Here is a 14,659-nt window from a genome sequence, read left to right as displayed (position 1 = left end):
GATTCATCCCCTATATTAGAATGGTAATAGGTCGAAGGTCATGTGTCATATCAAACTAACATTACTGTATGGTTACGCTGCCAATCCTCATGATTTTGGTCAGTTGCATAAAGCAATCGTTGCCGGACATTGAAAACATTACGGTACTCAGTTATCAATAGAAAAACACCATGACTTCAGTATTGTCGCATAAGATCAATTAACAAGATGATCTGAATTATGAAATGACACGAGTACATGATCTGTAAAGTAAGAGAGGGAGAACCAGGTGAATGAAAAGGAAGCTAGAGGCATAGAAGAATGAGAATAAGAGAGGAGACACAAAGACAGATCCTCTGCGTTAAATAATTCAACATATGGTTTCTGATAGTTTGCCGTCGGCCGGTTCTCTCTGTGCTCTGTCACAGGCTGTGTGTGTGTGTGTGTGTGTGTGTGTGTGTGTGTGTGTGTGTGTGTGTGTGTGTGTGTGTGGGGGGGGGGGGGTGGGTGGGTGTAACAGGTGCTTAGTGGTGTACTGTTCAGGTGTCTCAGTTTGCCAGACGGAGTATTTACTTAATCAAACTGGCATACACGTAACACACACTCAAAGAGCATTCCTCTCCGTCTCACAGGACTGAAGCTACATGCTAGCATCCTCATTATGATAATAGCTTGCTTGTTGCTCGGTGTAATGTGTTATAGCATTATAACATCTGATAATTAGCACTACTCACAAAGCACAGGGGAGGCTAAAGGGGGTGGCATTCTTTTATTAGATAGTGAATTTAAACAATAATATATATTATTGTTTTCTTGTTGGACAAAACTAAATGTTGACCAGTGCTGGCTGCAAGGAATCCAAGTTATCACAGTTTGTCCTCAGGGGGCAATGAATGTGTTTTTTGTAAACAACGTTCACTGAATTTGCCATGAATTATAAAATGGGGAGCATTTATGCTTAAACAAGCAGCTAGCTAGCAGTCGGGCATGGTTATTTTGAGGATGGTTTTATTAAAGTGACGGAGGAGCAAAATGCATCATGTGACTTACTGTAAGGTGCTAGCGAATAGAGCCATCAGACAAGCTGAAGTGGAATCTGATTCCTAGCAAAAGGCAAAATGTCTCCTGTTTCCCTCTGCCTGATGTAACATTGACCATTACATATCCCTGGGGTGGTAATACAATAGTGAAGTACCTCAAAGTTGTATTACAGTATATTGACTTACATACCTCCACTGCCTGCTGTCAGTGCGAGAGGAGAAGTCCTCAAAGAGAGCAGACATCTTCCTCTGGGAACAGTAGTACAACATTTCATTATAATCATGATAATAATAGTAGTCAAGATATTTAAGTATGGATCAAAGTGGTGGACCTGGTGCCAGACACAGTGGAAGCAGCTCACCATCAAATATTTCATATTGTCGATAGTTTGGTTCTGTATTCTAGGCTCTGTTACAGGGTTTCCTTTTCGCTTTTGTCATGTTTTTTTAAGCCACCATTGGTCTTTGTCCACGGATGGTAAAATTAATTGACTGGCCTTAAAAATAAGAAGGATAACAGCATTTGTTCCCTGTTTAATTTCTTAAAACATACATTTACCCTCAGTTGTGGTTCAGTAGTTCAGTGAGGTCAGACGGAAGGAAAACTGAGGAGTTGGACACAGGAGATCATTTTTAATTTCCCGTTTTATATCAACACAGTTGGGTTGAAATGAAATGTAGTATTGTTGGTGACGGTATACTGACTTTAGCTACTTAGTCAACAGTTAAAGCGGTTTGTCTTGCATAGCAGCGTTGACATTGTAGTAAGAGTGTTTTATCTGTTCAGAAATCTAACACCATAGAACTGAGGGGGAAGTGACATCTTGTTGCCATGGGCGATAGTGGAGGTTGTTGGGGGCTGGGTCAACAAAGTGTGTGATAGTGTGTGAGTATGATAGAGAGAGGGAGAGAGAGCAGGAGGATGGTCCCCAAATGTTTCTGCATTAAAGACTTCAGAGTGATCAGAAAGCTGGATACACTTAAAGTGGAGTCTAAATACAGAGAGGCGGGACTGAAGGTCACCGAGCAGGATGTTCTGTGATCAGCTGTTCTTCACCATCACATGGACTATTCTGCTTGTTTAGATGATCCGACAGTGGAACGTGTGAGCGTGATCCATTGGAATTGAACCTGGTGGATATTTGAACCTGTTTTTATGAAGGCTTTGTATCTAGCAAATTTCAAGAGGATATTTGGAAACTGTTAACCTGCATGTGTGAAGCAACAATTATACACTCATCAGGTCAATCAAGATACCTTTCCACCCGGAGTTGTGGCCTTTTTTTTCCATGTCCGTGCTGGGTAGAGGTCTGCTCACATCAGAAATCATTGTCAGAGTGCACACGTTTGGACTGTGCACGTGAAGATGTATAAGCGTCGGGAGTATGTGGAACTCTATGAGAAGGATCTGGCCAAATGGGCACTGCTACGCAATGTCAACACTGTGGTGAAACACAGCACACTGCTGCCGGTACGAACCTGTGTGTTTGTGTGTGTGTGTGTGTGTGTGTGTGTGTGTGTGTGTGTGTGTGTGTGTGTGTGTGTGTGTGTGTGTGTGTGTGTGTGTGTGTGTGTGCAATAAGGGAAATGAGCACACTCTTGCCGTGAGCTTATTGAGATGTTTGATATTATTTTTCTAACTTTACATTAAATAAATAATAATCTAGCAGCAGTTAACCTTCACTAAAATTAGAACAACTGGAAACAGCTAGCCTGTAAGGTTACAAAATCCGTGTCAATATGTTGGCAGTGGTGATAACTCTCCTGTCTCACATCAGAATAGAATATTCTTATAAACCACTGTGCAGTATTTTTGCCAACTGCCAACTGTTGGGGTGTTCCCTCTCCTGTAATGTGTTCTATAGTGTGTTCTAGTGCATGTAAATGGTCTGCAAAGGCTAAAATCCCTGTGTTCACACCCACACACTCCCCCGTAACATAGTGACATCACTATGTAACACTGGCACTTCTATTGGCTAGCGCTCCAACACATTACATTACATTACATTGCATTTAGCTGACGCTTTTGTCCAAAGCGACTTACAATAAGTACATTCGACCAGGAAGACACAACCTTGAAGAAAACAGAATCATATAAGTACATCAGGTTTCATAGAGCCAAACATTTCAAGTGCTACTCAACTGGCTTTAGGTAAGCCAGTCCTTTATTAGTATAAAAGTGCTTCGTTAATAGTTCTAACACACATTGTACCTGATAGGCTAAGGAGCGGGACATCTCTTAGCGGTTGACCAATCACAACAGAGCCAGCCAGCTAACCAATCAGAGCAGACTAGGCTCTGGTTTCAGACAGAGGGTGATAAGAGGTGCTGCAGCACAGGCAGTATGAGGAAAATAAAGAGCTTTTTGAACATTAAAGCAAGGAGACATGTCACAGTAGAGACACTACATACTGATATACACCTGAACATCAGCAGGAGAGGACTCTTTAAAGTAGAGACACTACATACTGATATACACCTGAACATCAGCAGGAGAGGACTCTTTAAAGTAGAGACACTACATACTGATATACACCTGAACATCAGCAGGAAAGGACTCTTTAAAGTAGAGACACTACATATTGATATACACCTGAACATCAGCAGGAGAGGACTCTTTAAAGTAGAGACACTACATACTGATATACACCTGAACATCAGCAGGAGAGGACTCTTTAAAGTAGAGACACTACATACTGATATACACCTGAACATCAGCAGGAGAGGACTCTTTAAAGTAGAGACACTACATACTGATATACACCTGAACATCAGCAGGAGAGGACTCTTTAAAGTAGAGACACTACATACTGATATACACCTGAACATCAGCAGGAGAGGACTCTTTAAAGTAGAGATACTACATACTGATATACACCTGAACATCAGCAGGAGAGGACTCTTTAAAGTAGAGACACTACATATTGATATACACCTGAACATCAGCAGGAGAGGACTCTTTAAAGTAGAGACACTACATACTGATATACACCTGAACATCAGCAGGAGAGGACTCTTTAAAGTAGAGACACTACATACTGATATACACCTGAACATCAGCAGGAGAGGACTCTTTAAAGTAGAGACACTACATACTGATATACACCTGAACATCAGCAGGAGAGGACTCTTTAAAGTAGAGACACTACATATTGATATACACCTGAACATCAGCAGGAGAGGACTCTTTAAAGTAGAGACACTACATACTGATATACACCTGAACATCAACAGGAGAGGACTCTTTAAAGTAGAGACACTACATACTGATATACATCTGAACATCAGCAGGAGAGGACTCTTTAAAGTAGAGACACTACATACTGATATACACCTGAACATCAACAGGAGAGGACTCTTTAAAGTAGAGACACTACATACTGATATACACCTGAACATCAGCAGGAGAGGACTCTTTAAAGTAGAGACACTACATACTGATATACACCTGAACATCAACAGGAGAGGACTCTTTAAAGTAGAGACACTACATACTGATATACACCTGAACATCAGCAGGAGAGGACTCTTTAAAGTAGAGACACTACATACTGATATACATCTGAACATCAACAGGAGAGGACTCTTTAAAGTAGAGACACTACATACTGATATACATCTGAACATCAGCAGGAGAGGACTCTTTAAAGTAGAGACACTACATACTGATATACATCTGAACATCAGCAGGAGAGGACTCTTTAAAGTAGAGACACTACATACTGATATACACCTGAACATCAGCAGGAGAGGACTCTTTAAAGTAGAGACACTACATACTGATATACACCTGAACATCAGCAGGAGAGGACTCTTAAAGTAGAGACACTACATACTGATATACACCTGAACATCAGCAAGAGAGGACTCTTTAAAGTAGAGACACTACATACTGATATACACCTGAACATCAGCAGGAGAGGACTCTTTAAAGTAGAGACGCTATACATACTGATATACACCTGAACATCAGCAGGAGAAGACTCTTTAAAGTAGAGACGCTATACATACTGATATACACCTGAACATCAGCAGGAGAGGACTCTTTAAAGTAGAGACGCTATACATACCGATATACATCTGAACATCAGCAGGAGAGGACTCTTTAAAGTAGAGACGCTATACATACTGATATACACCTGAACATCAGCAGGAGAGGACTCTTTAAAGTAGAGACGCTATACATACTGATATACACCTGAACATCAGCAGGAGAGGACTCTTTAAAGTAGAGACACTACATACTGATATACACCTGAACATCAGCAGGAGAGGACTCTTTAAAGTAGAGACGCTATACATACTGATATACATCTGAACATCAGCAGGAGAGGACTCTTTAAAGTAGAGACACTACATACTGATATACACCTGAACATCAGCAGGAGAGGACTCTTTAAAGTAGAGACACTACATACTGATATACACCTGAACACCAACAGGAGAGGACTCTTTAAAGTAGAGACACTACATACTGATATACAGCTGAACATCAGCAGGAGAGGACTCTTTAAAGTAGAGACACTACATACTGATATACACCTGAACATCAGCAGGAGAGGACTCTTTAAAGTAGAGACACTACATACTGATATACACCTGAACATCAGCAGGAGAGGACTCTTTAAAGTAGAGACACTACATATTGATATACACCTGAAACATCAGCAGGAGCGGACTCTTTAAAGTAGAGACACTACATACTGATATACACCTGAACATCAACAGGAGAGGACTCTTTAAAGTAGAGACACTACATACTGATATACACCTGAACATCAGCAGGAGAGGACTCTTTAAAGTAGAGACACTACATACTGATATACACCTGAACATCAACAGGAGAGGACTCTTTAAAGTAGAGACACTACATACTGATATACACCTGAACATCAGCAGGAGAGGACTCTTTAAAGTAGAGACACTACATACTGATATACACCTGAACATCAACAGGAGAGGACTCTTTAAAGTAGAGACACTACATACTGATATACACCTGAACATCAGCAGGAGAGGACTCTTTAAAGTAGAGACACTACATACTGATATACACCTGAACATCAACAGGAGAGGACTCTTTAAAGTAGAGACACTACATACTGATATACACCTGAACATCAGCAGGAGAGGAATCTTTAAAGTAGATACACTACATACTGATATACATCTGAACATCAGCAGGAGAGGACTCTTTAAAGTAGAGACACTACATACTGATATACACCTGAACATCAGCAGGAGAGGACTCTTTAAAGTAGAGACACTACATACTGATATACACCTGAACATCAGCAGGAGAGGACTCTTTAAAGTAGAGACACTACATACTGATATACACCTGAACATCAGCAGGAGAGGACTCTTTAAAGTAGAGACACTACATACTGATATACACCTGAACATCAGCAAGAGAGGACTCTTTAAAGTAGAGACACTACATACTGATATACACCTGAACATCAGCAGGAGAGGACTCTTTAAAGTAGAGACGCTATACATACTGATATACACCTGAACATCAGCAGGAGAGGACTCTTTAAAGTAGAGACGCTATACATACTGATATACACCTGAACATCAGCAGGAGAGGACTCTTTAAAGTAGAGATGCTATACATACCGATATACATCTGAACATCAGCAGGAGAGGACTCTTTAAAGTAGAGACGCTATACATACTGATATACACCTGAACATCAGCAGGAGAGGACTCTTTAAAGTAGAGACGCTATACATACTGATATACACCTGAACATCAGCAGGAGAGGACTCTTTAAAGTAGAGACACTACATACTGATATACACCTGAACATCAGCAGGAGAGGACTCTTTAAAGTAGAGACACTACATACTGATATACACCTGAACATCAGCAGGAGAGGACTCTTTAAAGTAGAGACACTACATACTGATATACACCTGAACATCAACAGAATGTGCACAATTTATTCCAACTGAACGTCCTGGATTGTGTCTCTGGTACTTTACTTGAGTATTTTATGTTATACACCACAGCATTGTACTTCTACCCACCCACATTAAAAACAAATGTCTTGCTTTTTACACCACTATATTTAATTGATAACTTTAGTTACCAGTTATTTTGCAGATTCAGATCAATATACAACATATAATTAACTTGAAAAAAAGTCATGTAAAAAAACCATGAAAGAAATGGACACATTTATGCATCGATAATAACAACCCAATATCATAAAACAAGAACATCAGTATGTACTGTTTAACCCCTCGCTGTTCACTGGATTCCATTGTAACTGACCTCCTGCATCCAAGGGGGAGGACTCTTCAGTCACAGGGTGAGAGTTTGACCCTGAATAGTTGGACAGGAGAGTATCTGTGAACTGCTCTGATGTGATCTGTACTAACCCTTCTTTCCTCTCCTACATCATGACTGTCTGCTGGTTAGATGTCCTCCATGTCCACCTCGACAGATTCCTGGTACACATTTGGTGTTTTGTCCTTTCCAGAAGCTGCTAGTCCAGTCTGTCTGGAGATCATCGGGGATTATTTCACCCTTTCACACTGCACCTTTTTAATTTACTAACCCTGCTAAGACTAAAGGGGAACTTTGGTATTTTTCGACTGGGATGCTATTTTGACCAAAAGCTGCACTGTCCACTGCACGGTCTCATTCAATACTCGATCAATTACAAACATGTTTGTCCCCATAAGTCCCTTAGACACAAAATCATGGGAAAAGGTCAAGATTAAGAAATACAGAAGTTCCCCTTTAATGCATCACCTTCGATCAACACAGTAGTGTCTGCTTGGGTTCACATGTTAATGACTCCAGACTGCATTACTCCTGGTCCTGCTGAAGATTGGAAACGGTTATGATTTTTTTATGAAAACAAATAAAATAATGGATTCTAATCATGGGTCTGATCAACTAACATTTCTGATTTTGATTACTCATGTGATCGTCCTTACTGCGGTAATTCTGACATTGATTTAAAATGAAGATTCTTTTTGATGGTTTAATTGAATAAATGATGGTCCCTTTCCTAATTCTAGTATGGGTCTTTATTTTGGATTTCCCTTCAGGGCGACTATGTGTGGTTGGATCTGAAGAGCGGCGGGGAGTTTGAGGTGTCGGTCGGCGCTGTCGTCAAGCTCTGTGACTCAGGACAGATCCAGGTGTTAGATGATGAAGGAAACGTAAGTGCTGGAACACTTTTGTTAGTTTTCATAGTGTATTACTAGTTCTAGTTCTATTTTAGATTTATTTTGTGAAAGATTTTGTTTTATGTATTATGTTTGAATTGTAATTCTTTCACTGTCACGTCATGGTCATCGGGAATTGTTTAAGTTCTTCAACCAGAAGTTTAGTTTAGTAAATATTTATTTATTTTGTGTTTACTAACACTGTTGTTCACTGCTTATTACCCCCCCTCCAACAGGAGCACTGGATCTCCCCCCAGAATGCAACAAACATCAAGCCGATGCACCCGACCTCCATCCACGGTGTGGAGGACATGATCCGCCTCGGAGACCTCAACGAGGCCGGCATCCTGCGCAACCTGCTGATCAGATACACAGAGAAACTCATCTATGTGAGTGTTAATACTACTACTGCACACTAATACTGATATACTGTAGTACTATAAACTGCTGATCAGATACACAGAGAAACTCATCTATGTGAGTGTTAATACTACTACTGCACACTAATACTGATATACTGTAGTACTATAACCTGCTGATCAGATACACAGAGAAACTCATCCATGTGAGTGTTAATACTACTACTACTGATACACTGTACTACTACCCAGCTAGAAATGTTTGGTTCTAAAAACATTCTGAGAATGTTACCATTCATTGTTCTAGGAATGTTTTCAGCGGGAAGTTTTCTTTTGGTTCCCAAAATGTTCTTCTGAAAGGTAGGGTAACGTTCTCTAAAAGCATTCTTAAAATGTTTTTGATAACCTTCTTAAGATGTTTTTGATAACATTGTTCGAACATTATGCCCTACTATTCTTAAAACGTTTTCAGCCAAAAGTTAGATTTTTTTATGTTGCCAGAATGTTATTATTTTTAGAGTAGGATAACGTGCTTTATCGTTCCGTTCAGAAGTATTTTCTTTTTTTTAAATGCGACCAGCAGCTAGTACAAGTCACTGTCGGTGTCACATGTACTGGAGGGGACCCAGAATCAGACTCGGAATCAGCTGGTGAAAGTAACATTTGTTAATTAGAAAAGGGGAGCTGGGAGTGGAGGTTGGTTATGGCAGCAGTGGGAAACAGTTGTTCCAGGGTGGAGAGGCCTGGCTGGTCTTGGGAGTGTGGAAGGCCTTGGATTCCTCCTGGGAGTGACATACAAATGAGTGTGAGGCAAAAGCAGGCAAAGTTGTCAAAGAATATGCTGGTTAAAAGCAAGAGCGGCACGCAACAAACCGTTCACGGCAACAATCCGGCAGGGAATGAGTGCAGGCTGCAGGCTTTCATAGTGTGGCTGATGAGCAGGTTGCAGGTGTGGTTGATTGGAGATGGCTCCCAGCCGTGTCGAGCAGACCAGCAGGCAGGGAGGTGGGGGTAGAGAGAGACACACAGTAGAAACAAACACATACAAACACTAACAGGGGTTTCAGGGACGGGCAGTGACAGTCGGTCCGTTCCTCTGTCTGTCGGTCTCAAATCTAAAGGGTGCAATAACGATTTGTATCCAATATGCATAAACAGCGGACACTGTTTATACGCAGCCCTCACAAACCACACACAGCCAGATAGTTTATCTAACAGTTAGAGCCTACATACGAGACACAACCTTTATAGTCAGAAAAAAGTTTGATTATTTTCTGATATTTTACACATATTATGAATACTGTGGGCCGACATACCTTAGTGTGATTATAAGTGCATGTGAGTGAATATTGGCATGCATAAATTCATTTTTATACGTCCTATTCATTGTCTCAATGCGCTCATAGATCTTAAGAAAGTTATCACCAAACATGTTAAGAATATTTTTAGAGAACGTTATCCTACCTTTCAGAAGAACATTCTGGGAACCAAAATAAAACGTCCCGCTGAAAACGTTTTAAGAACAGTAGGGCATAATGTTCTAACAATGTTATCAAAAACATCTTAAGAAGGTTATCAAACACATCTTAAGAAGGTTATCACCAAACATTTCAAGAATGTTATAAAGAACGTTACCCTACCTCAGGTTCATCTGTGTTGTCTGGAACCTTGTGTTCCTGGTAGGGTCTCCCATGGCAAATTGGTCTCAGGCAAAGGGCCAGACTAAGATTGGTTCAAAAGACATCATGAAAGACGACACAGGAAGTGAGGATACCCGGCCCGGAGGAAGCCCGGGGTCCCCTTCTGGAGCCAGGCCCAGAAGGAGGACTCGTCGGCGAGCGTCTGGTGACCAGTCGATCGCGGGGAGATTCCCAGTCGATCGCGAGATGTGTCTAAAAATAGAACAACAATATTCTGTTTTATCGTTAATGTGCTATAACATAATCTTCCTGTGCCAGAATAATGCACTTGAACGCATCAAAGCTTTGTGATTGGCCGGCGTGACCCCATGTGTCGGGGCGTGGCTGGTGGGCAGTGGGCACTAGTTAGCTGACGTTGTCCGTGTCAACTCAACAGGAGTGACAGTCCGCACATACACAAGACCGCAATTATGGCAGAAGCAAAAAAGCCCAAAATATATAGTTTTCACTCCGAGTGGGAGGATGATTATTTTTGTATCTATTCCAATTCAAAGTCCATCTGTCTCATCTGCAATGCGAGCGTGGCTTTATCGAAGAAGGGTAATTTAGGAGCGGCATTTCAAAACAGTGCACAAACGCTACCAAAAGGGGAGGGACCTGAAAGGACAGCTAAATGCACAGCAGTCCATTTTCACCAGGCCTAACAACTAGAGCAAGGCTGCTACCATAGCATCTTATCGTGTCAGTCACGTTCTTGCGAAACACATGAAGTCTTTCAAAGACGGCGAAGTTGTGAAAGAAGCATTCCTGAAGGCTGCCGACGCACTTTTTGGGGACAGTAAAAATAACAGTAGCATTTCAACAGGTTTTTGATATAATAAAAACTCAAGTTAGATACCGTTATAAATCACCTGTAAGTTTTTGTTTGTTTGAACTTATTAATTATAATTATTGTACATAACGGTATAAGAATGCAAACTTAAATTGATTATAGTCTATTATCAATTCAGGTTAAGAAACTAGTGTTGCTTGCATCCTATTTTAAAGGAATTTATTTTTATACTCTACTAAAATGCAACAAAAAAAGGGTTTGATTCTATTAATTTTGTATTTTTTATTGCACGTTGGCAGCAGATTCCTGTGTAGCTTCAGATCTGAGTTGTCTTATTAGTAAGCCTAATTTATACTTTTGTAGCAACACTTTTTTATATAATGGCAAAGAAAGGGTTCAGAGTCTTTTCTTTTTGTTCCTGTGTCATATGTGGCAGCACTGTTCAATGTTTCTTGAAAGCATTACCCACTGTAGTATGTGACGTGTGAATAAACTCCAACTCTGTATCAACAACACTGTTGTGTAACTTCAGTTAAATTAGAAAGAGGTAAGATAAAGGATCTGCAGTATTTTATGAAGTATACATCGTACAAAGGTCAGTTTTATACAAGTAGAAGTGTGTATTTACCTGGTAGTAGGCTGTCAGTAATGGCTACGCCTCTCTATTTGGACTGGTAGATCTCGGCAGACTGGCAACTTTAAAAGTAGCTCTCGGTTCAAAAAAGGTTGGGCGCCCCTGCCCTACGGGAAACATCGATGGGGTCGGGTGCGCTGCCAGAAGGGTGGCAGTGAAAGCAGAGGGTCTCGACGGACCAGACCCGGGCGGCAGAAGCTAGCGTTGGGGACGTGGAACGTCACCTCTCTGGGGGGGGAAAGGAGCCGGAGCTTGTGCGGGAGGTGGAGCGTTACCAGTTGGATCTGGTTGGGCTCACCTCTACGCAGTGTCGGCTCTGGAACCTTACTTCTGGATAGGGGTTGGACTCTATTCTTCTCCGGAGTTGCTCAAGGTGTGAGGCGCCGGGCGGGTGTGACTCACAAGTCCCCGGTTGGGTGCTTCGTTGTTGGAGTTTACCCCAGTGGACGAGAGGGTCGCCTCCCTATGCCTGCGGGTTATGGGGGGGAAAACTCTGACTGTTGTGTGTGCTTATCCTGTTAAGCCCGAGAGACCCCGGTACCGGGGCCCTCCTGCAACATCTTGCAGGAAACAGTGTCTGAGGGCACGTTCATTTAATAAACTATGAATGTTTTATATCCATGTAACGGAAATAAACTCATCTAACTGATCATTTTAACAACGAGCGAAAAATGCTAACAGATGACTGCACTGAAATTCACTCATAAAACCTTATTATTTATCTTTTCTGCACATCCAACCCGTCGTTTCACATCGTGAGGTGACACAGAATCGAGGGGTACCCTTCATTATCACTCAATTATACAAACTCTCAAAGATAATAACAAGAACAGACATCAAAACATATGGCGCTAGGTAGCTAAAAACTCTAACATGGCTCGTCGTAGTCTGGTCAAAAGTGGTCTTCAATGGCATTAAAACGATAAAAAACTATGCTGAACTTAATCCATAGGTTAATCCAATGTGTCTGTGTCCCTTTGAATGATTTCTGATAATCCATGAGCAATAAACCTGCTTTTCGGTTTTCAGAAGTCAGAGCTAGAGACAGCTTCACTCTGGTGCAAACCTGCAACCGCAAAGCCCCCACCTTTTTGTTTTACCATGTGTGTGAGTGGGGAGATTCCCCTTCGATTCTATTGGCTCTAACGGTCAGAAAGAGATGTTAATCACCAAAATCTACCAATGGGTTCCAGAGAAACGGTAAAACCCCCATTTCCACCCAAATTACCTCAGAGGTGGAGTTTCTTTTGCTAAACCTCTCTAAAAAGGTCAAATGTCACTTGTTTTGCATCAATCTTGATACAGGGTACTTAGTATATGTTGTACTTTGGATTCCTAAAGCTTTTAGTCTACATTACCATCATCCAAGGGTAGTTTTCACTGTAAGTAAAAAATAACTTTTGGACAGACACTATAATTTACAGTTTTGTGTTCAATCTGAATCTGAATTTTCTTTAAAATAAAAAACATCTATATTGATTCTGACTTTTCTACATCCAACTCACAGGTTTATCATTACTTTGAGAAAAAACATTATTAATTTAACCCTTTTAGAAGGGAAGATATGGTCATTTGTTCTGGGAATGTGATTTTCGAGCCTGAGACCTGAAAAACAGGCTCAGGGCTAAACTGGTTATGCACCAAACAGCAGTTCAGAGTATATGGCCTTCTTGGAGACCCTGGAAAGAGTCCTGTATGGGGCTCCTGAAGGGGACTCTTTAATCCTGCTGGGAGACTTTAACGCACATGTGGGCAATGATGGAGATTGGGAGGAACCAGAGTGGTGGTTTGTTACTGGACTTCTGTGCTAGTCATGGATTGGCCATAACAAACACCATGTTCGAACATACTGTAAGGATGCTCATAAGTGTACGTGGTACCAGAGCACCCTAGGCAGAAGGTCCATGATCGATTTCGTTATCGTATCATCGGACCTGAGGCCGTATGTTTTGGACACTCGGGTAAAGAGAGGGGCGGAGTTGTCAACTGATCACCATCTGGTGGTGAGTTGGGTCGAGTGGCGGGGGAAGCCTCTGGATAGACCTGGTAAGCCCAAACGTGTAGTTCTAGTGAACTGGGAACGTCTGGAGGAGGCCCAAGTTCAGGAGGCCTTCAACTCACACCTCCGGCGGAGCTTTTCGGGCATTCCTGTGGAGGTTGGGGACATGAACCAGAGTGGTCGGTGTTCAAAGCCTCTATTGCCGAAGCCGCGGTGGGGAGCTGTGGTCTCAAGGTCCTCAAGGGGCGGTAACCCTCGAACCTCCTGGTGGACACCGGTGGTCAGGGAAGCCGTCCGACTGAAGAAGGACGCCTTCAGGGATTTGTTATCCCGGGGGACTCCCGAGGCAGTTGCAAGGTACCGACAGGCCCGAAGGGCAGCAGCCTCAGCCGTGGCCGAGGCAAAGCAGCGGGTGTGGGAGAAGTTCGGAGAAGACATGGAAAAGGACTTTCGGGCCGCACCGAAGTTGTTCTGGAAAACTGTCCGACACCTCAGGAGGGGGAAGCAGGGAACCATCCAAGCTGTGTACAGTAAGGATGGGATCTTGTTGACCTCAACTGATGGAGTATTAGGCCATTGGAAGGAACACTTTGATGAACTCCTGAACCCGACAACTCCGCCCTCTATGTTAGAGGCAGAGCTGGAGTATGACGGGGGATCAACACCAATCTCCCGGGGGGAGGTCACTGAGGTCGTCAAACAACTCCACAGTGGCAAAGCCCCGGGGGTGGATGAGATCCGCCCAGAAATGCTGAAGGCTCTGAGGGACTGTCATGGTTGACACGTCTCATCAACGTTGAGTGGAAGTCGGAAAAAGTACCGAAGGAGTGGCAGACCGGGGTGGTGGTAGAGGGTGTGTGCCAATTACAGAGGCATCACACTACTCAGCCTCCCCGGGAAAGTTTACTCTAAGGTACTCGAAAGGAGGGTCAGGCCGATTGTCGAACCTCAGATTGAGGAGGAACAATGCGGATTCCGTCCTGGTCGTG

The 14,659-nt window shown here is 42.3% G+C and overlaps 1 protein-coding gene across 3 annotated transcripts in view; it reads left to right on the top strand.

Moving 5' to 3' along the window:
• Positions 1-14,659, top strand: part of myo7aa (myosin VIIAa) — a 137,110-nt gene that overhangs the window by 42,913 nt on the left and 79,538 nt on the right. For all 3 annotated transcript variants that reach the window (XR_004571470.1, XM_034239718.1, XM_034239710.1), the window contains exons 3-4: positions 8,087-8,200; positions 8,443-8,595. Coding sequence is in view for 2 of the 3 variants with exons in the window: in XM_034239718.1 (XP_034095609.1) it covers positions 8,087-8,200; positions 8,443-8,595 (267 nt within the window). In the remaining variant the exon portion in view is untranslated. The remainder of the gene's footprint in view (positions 1-8,086; positions 8,201-8,442; positions 8,596-14,659) is intronic.

The sequence above is a fragment of the Gymnodraco acuticeps genome, unplaced genomic scaffold, assembly GCF_902827175.1.
Source record: "Gymnodraco acuticeps unplaced genomic scaffold, fGymAcu1.1, whole genome shotgun sequence".
Classification (NCBI taxonomy): Eukaryota; Metazoa; Chordata; class Actinopteri; order Perciformes; family Bathydraconidae; genus Gymnodraco; species Gymnodraco acuticeps.
The sequence above is the reverse complement of the archived record's forward strand: the minus strand, read 5'-3'. Positions and strand labels throughout refer to the sequence as shown.